General features: G+C 35.2%; 1 protein-coding gene across 1 annotated transcript; it reads left to right on the top strand.

Annotated features, from left to right (window-relative positions):
• Positions 1–5,387: 5,387 nt before the first annotated feature.
• On the top strand, positions 5,388–7,047 carry LOC118742243 (obscurin-like; the record flags this gene model as incomplete). The annotated part of the gene is given in 1 exon segment (XM_036474164.1): positions 5,388–7,047. A coding segment is annotated over 1 exon segment (1,613 nt), but the record flags the coding sequence as incomplete, so codon positions are not given.
• Positions 7,048–7,560: the final 513 nt, after the last annotated feature.

Here is a 7,560-nt window from a genome sequence, read left to right as displayed (position 1 = left end):
TGCGCGAACGAGGACGCAAGAGTCGGGATTGAGTATAGCCATGCAACTGTAACTGCATACTCAGCGCAACGACCATACCCCATTGCACTCCACTATGTACATTACGGTGGTCCAAAAACAGTAAAGTCGGAATTGTAATGCTCTCACCCCCTGGGATTGTTCTATATCGAAAGTATACCCCTATTTTTTTATTTTGAAATCAAAAAATATTTACAGGTCGCTCAAAGTGCTCAAAGTTTTCCATGTGTTTTTTTATAGGGAAAAAACAACTTTTCGTAGAAATGGTATAGAATTCTTAAAAATCATTATTTTTCGATCGGAAAACTCTGGTTCTTTTCAGGAGACTTTCAGTAATAATACCCAATTGTTTATTGAACCATTTTTAAATACGAACGATTTTTTTTGGTCCGCTCATTGCATTTTTCGGCGTTTTTGTGGGTTTTTAGCGGACCTATAAATTATAGTTGCGATGAAAAAATGGTTTAATAAGAAATTGGGTATTATTATTGGGAATATCCTGCAGATAAACAGAGATTTCCGGTAGAAAAATATTGATTCTTAAGAATTCTATATTATTTCTACGAAAAGTTATTTTTTCCACATATAAAAACACATGGAAATCTTTGAGCGTTTTGAGCGAACTCTAAATATTTTTTGATTTCAAAATAAAATATAGGGACATATATAGAACAATCCTAGGGGGTAAGAGCAAAAAATTCTGACTTTACTTTTTCACATGCATTTTTGGACCACCCTAATTTACATACATATCTAGCATATAAGCTCTTATGCATCGAGTGCAAAATAGTTTAGTGCAAAACGAATTAAAATTTTATGTTCCTAAATATTTCTTGCTTAGCACCATATAAGAAATATGATGATGACATGATATATTTATGTAGGTACATACATATATTTTTACACCATACATGTGTATGTAATGTTGCATAACAAGCCAATTAATTCAATTATTTGTTTTCTTTTGTTTTGTTAACTCCGTTCAATTAACTGATTTTATGAATTAGTACATTTATTTGTAATTTTTTATGGAATCGGCATCGGACGATTCTTTCCCTATAAGCCGATTAATCGGCATCGGCATCGGTACCTGAAAAAAAAATTGGACCCGGTCGGACTCTATTATTACTAGCTGCAATATCACAAGGTCTCCGTGTATTATTAAAATATCTTCGTTAGCCAAATAAAGAAAAAGAAACTAATCAAATGCACTGAGAAGATAACTACGAATACCGGAAGGCATTTGGTTCGTTTGGAAAAGCCAGCAACAAAATCCAGAGAATAAGGTATCTTAGGGCAGTTTTCTCGACTGCGTGGTAAAAATTTACGGCCAGTCGCTTTATCGACTTCTTATCGATTGCCTGTTATAAGCATGTGAGCGAGAAATTTGACAGGCAGTCAAAGCACCAAAGCCAAGTACCTTTCAACTTATTGGAATTATTTAAATTAATTAAGTAAACAAATATTTGCATACTTCTTTCATTAATAAATCGCAACAATATTGTGCATTTTTAAATAAAATAAATTTAATTTTAGTATAATAAAGTGCAAGATTGAAGTTGCTAAAAATTGCGTTGAGTTTTGGCAATTTTTTTCCTTGGCAGTGTAAAGCAGTTCCTTCCATATCAAAATATTTTTCGAACATATTTTAAGAAATTTCTGCAGCCTTGTGGAGTGCTGCCAGCTTTTCTTTTTATCACATCACGACAGAAACAGCTATATGGGATTTGCCGATTTTGACAAATCTCAAGTAAAAGTAAACAACGCCTCAGAAACTTTAGATGCACTTAAATTTGCTAACACTTTCACAAAAAACCCCTTTTTTAACATTTTCGCTATTTATTCTTTTTATAAATCATATATTTTCCAATTTAACACAATAAAACCACGTTTTCTGTCGAAAAATTTATTACTGAGAAAATTTACTATTTTACAGTTTATTTTATCCTCCTATTTGGCTTTGTTTACTCTTACTTAAGAAATTTCATCGTCGCCGGCAATGCGGAATCTTGTATTATATCATTCTTGTTACCATATAGTATTTAGTGTTGGACAATTTTTGCTCCTAAAATTAAGAAAATTATGTCGAGCAAAAATAAAACTTCGCAAAAACGGGAATATGTGGTAGATTTCAGACCTTGAGTGGTAGATGTGGTAGATGCTCAAAAAGTGGCAGATATACCACAATGTGGTAGAAGTCCGATCACTGATTAGCATTATTAACATTATCAGCCGAAATATTAACATCATCAGCATATGAATGGTGTTGTATTTGTATGCAAAGTATTGTTAACATCCTCCAGTACTGCTGGAGTCAATCGCTACTTTTGAACCGCTACTGCACCGACTCCTAGGTAAGTAGCTACTCTATCAACCCGCGGTGGTGCACATGGTAGTGCAGAGTCGAACCAGTCGGAAGCAGAATAGCGAAAAACTACGACAGAGGGCGCGCATAAATCACGCAAGTGACTAATTTAGTAACTCCCGGTAGTGCAGAGAGAGCCGATGGTGACTACCGCCTAGGGCATTGCCTTGTAAAAGTAATCGATGAAATACACTGCAAGTAGTCGGTCGGTAATTGACGGAGTTTATCAGGTAGCCACCGATTCATCAGTCCTGTGGTCGCTCCCCCGTACTGCAGGTAATTCTTATCACTCTCTAACGACAATGGTGCAGTGCTGCCACTTTACCACAACTGTGGTAGATCTACCACATTTTGGGTAATTTTTCACTTCTACAACTACCGCGTATTTAAAAAATCTACCACAATTTTACTGAAATACAATTAATAACCTAATTCCCCGAAATCATATCGTGTTAGTTCAAGAGCTGAAGGTGCTGGCAAGCATTTCAAAATTTCTACATGAAGGATATATGATGGTTTTCACTAAGTCAAATTCAGTGGCATTTGTCGACAAATAAGTGAAAACACGTTTTAAAATGGAAGTAAAAAACGGTTTATCGATTGACTTAGACCAGAATAGGTTTTTAGTCGTATACATGTGCTGTTAAATTGGCTATCTCTCTGCTGTTGGTCCATAATCTACTCGGGAAAGGTATGGGAAAAGGAGATAAAGTTGTGTCAAAATATGTTGCCAAAATTTGTTGACATATAATAATGTTGTATGACATAGTGTAAACCAGTCTAAAGCTGCATTTACACGAGTCGATTTTCGTGGTAATACATTTCCACAGAAAACAAAAGATGAACGAATGCCATGAATTTTCAATGCGTTTAAATTGTGATATGTTTACGGTGATTTCGTTTCTACCAAAAAATGTTGCCCTTTCACAGTGCAAACTGTGTTTGATGTTACACTAAACCCTGTAAAAGGGTATGTCTTTGCCTTATTTTCCTTGTCCAGCCCACGCATTCCATAATATTATCGTTTTAACCAACCACCTGATTTTCGGGGTACCCATCTCCCATGACAAAGCTTCAAGGGGCAGATAATGTGCGTTTTCTGCTGTATAAAAGTGTGACATTTGAATGAACGGACACAAAATTTTCTCACCGTTTGCCTTTATTTTAGTATCCAACGCGAAAAGAGAAATGGGCAATGAAAAGGCGAAGATGCTCAAAGAACATTTGTGCATTAAATTTAAAAAAAAAATCGCTTACGTTATTTTCGCAGTTAGGGCTAGGATATGTATGCGGCTTAAAGAAAACATGAGACCGTAAAACGTTTGCTTGCTTGTTTAATTCCCTGAACCGTCCCTGTTTTGATATGGCGCTTCATTCTTTCATTTCAAATTGAAAACACATTGCGATCATATTGTACTAGCAATATAGAAGTATTACATATATGGTTACTACAAAGTAATTCGGCGAATAAAAAGTTTACAAATATTCTACCACACTTTTTAAGAGATCTACCACTGTTTTTATTAATAATCTACCACTAACTTGGTTTCTGGAGTGACAACACTGCACTGGTGTTGTTTTATCAACAACGATTTCACGGTTAGTGTCAATGACTTTAGACCCTGCTCGCGTTAGAACTTTGGTCGAGAAATCAGAAACGTTGTTGGAATCAGCAGCCAGATTACAGGAACAGTTAGATTGTGTACTTAGCTGCTTTAAGCTCGTAAAAGCTTCATTATAAGTTGATGAAAAAGTCACATTTGTATACTACGTTTTTCCAGCTTTTGATCAGTGATAAGCACTTGGTATTAAGTTTAACACATTTTATATGAAATGATTTCTTGCAAACACCACAAGCAATATCGGTATCAGCCGTGCATTGAGTATTGCACTTAGCGCAGTTAAACATTGTAATTAGCGATGAACTTAATAGATCGCGAGAGCAAATTAAAAACACGTCTGCACGACTGCAATGCTAAACACGCATTTTTTTAATTTTTGACATTACTTTTACATTTAAGTTTACGTTTTTGTTTAATTAACGATTGTCTATATTTTTTTTTTACTTTTTCATATCGAGCCCTAACCGCCAAAATAACGTAAGCGACATTTTTTTCAAAATTTTTGTTTTGATGCAGAAATGCTTCTAGATGCTCTAGGAATATTTCTGCATCAAAAAAAATAAATTTAAAAAAATGTCGCTTACGTTATTTTGGCGGTTGCCAATGTTTTGTCAAATAACTGCCAATCGGAAAAAATTAAGTGTATGTTGATTCTAAATTTTCAGTAGCAAATTAACAGTAAAAAAATTCGAAACAATCTTTAATTAAGAAAAACACCTTAACTTTAATAGCGGTGTTCATACCATAATTCAACATTTTTTTTTTGTTATCTTTCGTTAATTACTCCACAAAATGAGTGTGGTTTCCTGGAGCTTTATTACTGCTTGGCACCACAATAAACAAAATGTGTAAAAAAAGCGTGGTAATGAATTACTCTCTTGTACATACATTTACCATTTCTTTGTAGCTATTCGTTTAATATTATTTTTTTTTACTTTTCAGAAAGAAGTTAATTTTGCAATTCGTTTAGATAGATTGGGGCTATTGCTATTATTATTGATTTGTATTAGAGTTTTTCCCTACGATGTTACATCGATGTTTTTCTTTGATTTGATGCATCGAAATGTATATCGATATTTTTCGATGCATCGAAGAGCATACATCGATACATCGATTTGCATAGGATTTTTCGGATAAAGTTTTACAACAAAATATGTTATTAACAAAAATGTACAAAATTTGAAATAAATTACTGTAACTGAGCTAATTTGTTTCTAACGGAACATCGATACATCGACTATTTATACACCGAGTGGAAAATTTTCGATGCATCGAAGCAAAACATCGACATTTTCGATGTATCGATGTTTTCCGACATCCCTATTTTGTGTTTTTTAATTACATAAGCATATGTATATAATTTTGAGCTGTTTTTTGTCTGTCATTGCAGTTACCAATCATCCGAGAACGTCGTCGCTTTACTGATATAATGGACGAAGAGATAGACGACGAGCGGGTTCGTAGTCGGATAAATATGTACAGTTCCAACGATTCGTTCAGTATTCGCAGACTTCGTACGGAATTAGGTCCCCGACTAGACGAATACACTGAAGCAGAAGCTCTCATTGAAAGTCAAAGAGAAGGATGCCTTCCGTTTTTTAGAGAGAAGCCACAAACGCTTGCACTCATTGAATACCAGCCTGCACACATTCATTGCTTTGCTGTTGGTGATCCAAAGCCATGTATTCAATGGTTTAAAAACGACATGGTTCTCAATGAATCCAACAGAATAAAAATAGTCGCTGACGAGGATGGGAGATCTATTTTACGCTTCGATCCTGCTGTTCATACTGATATAGGAATATATAAGGCAGTTGCTAGAAACTCACTTGGACAAACGGTTTCAAGATGCCGCTTAGTTGTAGCTACGTTGCCCGATGCGCCCGATTCTCCAGAAGTATCTGCTGTAAGTGGAACAGAGATCCTTCTCAGATGGAAACAACCAAAAGATGATGGGCATTCAGCAGTTTTATGCTACTGTTTGCAATATAAAGAATTTAGCTCAGACATTTGGACAACCATTGCAGATAATATTGATCACGAGTTTTATCTTGTGCATGACCTACAGCCCCACACCAAATACCACTTTAGATTATCATCTAGAAATTGTATCGGTTGGAGTGAAATGGGCATCCCGTTGACAGCTGAAACAACATCCTTAGATTCACCCAAAATACATATATCAAAGGCAATGGAACATTTGCAGAAGCTAACAGAAAGTGGTCAAGAAATCGTACCAGAAGAGGAGCGTGTCCATACAGATTACCACTGTGAATGCGAACCACCGAATTGGATCACTGATTCTAGCGTAAACGAAAAGTATAGTTTTATTTCAGAAATACATAGAGGACAATTCAGCACAATAGTAAAAGGCGTTCAAAAATCCACCAATGCAATAATCGTTGCAAAAATTTTTGATTTGAATGAGGAAACTGAAGCTTCAGTAATAGAAGAATTTGAGAATTTCAGAACATTAAGGCATGAGCGAATTGTAGCACTATTCGCAGCATATAAGCCAATCAACGTACCATTAGCAATATTTGTGATGGAAAAACTACAGGGTGCAGACGTGTTAACCTACTTTAGTAGTCGTCACCAGTATACGGAACATATGGTGGCTACAGTAATAACTCAACTTTTGGACGCCCTTCAATATCTACATTGGAGAAGTTACTGTCACCTAAATATTCAACCTGACAATATTGTTATGGCTTCTGTGCGTTCAGTACAAATTAAGCTAGTTGACTTTGGATCAGCCAAGCGAGTTAGTAAATTAGGAGCAAAAGTTGCTGCAAGTTGCATGCTTGACTTCCAATCCCCAGAGATGGTTAATGAAGAACCGATATTTCCACAAAGCGATATCTGGTCTGTTGGAGTGTTGACGTACCTTTTGCTTTCTGGAAAGAGTCCATTCCGAGGCATTGATGAATACGATACAAAGCAGAATATATCGTTTGCGCGGTACAGATTTGAGAATCTTTATAGTGAAGTCACTCCTGAGGCAACCCGTTTCATCATGTTTTTATTTAAACGCCATCCAACGTAAGTAGTTTAAACAAATTTTTTCTATTGCTAGTAAAAAATCATAACTCAAAAATGCGAGAAAAAATTTGTTAGATTTTAGAATTAAGATACTAAGATTCCGAGCACAATTAATACATATAGTTTTTTTTAAATAATGGGCCGTATGAATAAAAATAAGCAACTGCTTTTTCTTAAAATTTCAGATCTTTTACTCAATTTATTCAAACAAAATTGAAGTAAAAGGTATGAAATTTTAAGAAAAAGCAATTGCTTAGTTTTTATTCATACGGCCCAATAAAAAGTTGGAGCCATTTCTGCGTGCTTAGCTATTTTATATATATTTTATTATGGCGTCCTTCCAGTAAACGAGCTATGCGTGCGTTTTCTGAAAAAATGCGATCAATAAGTTTTTGTGGGTATTTGCTACGGACTAAAGAAGCAGTGACAGTGCGTGAGAGAAAATTTTACATAACTAGAGTTCATTCTTTAAGGCAAAACTGTGTGCGTTTGAGCGAAAAGGCGGAAATGCGA

The sequence above is a fragment of the Rhagoletis pomonella genome, unplaced genomic scaffold (assembly GCF_013731165.1).
Source record: "Rhagoletis pomonella isolate Grant_MI unplaced genomic scaffold, Rhpom_1.0 Rhpom_scaffold_00007, whole genome shotgun sequence".
In the NCBI taxonomy this organism is placed as follows: domain Eukaryota; kingdom Metazoa; phylum Arthropoda; class Insecta; order Diptera; family Tephritidae; genus Rhagoletis; species Rhagoletis pomonella.
This window is presented reverse-complemented; position numbering and strand designations above follow the sequence as displayed.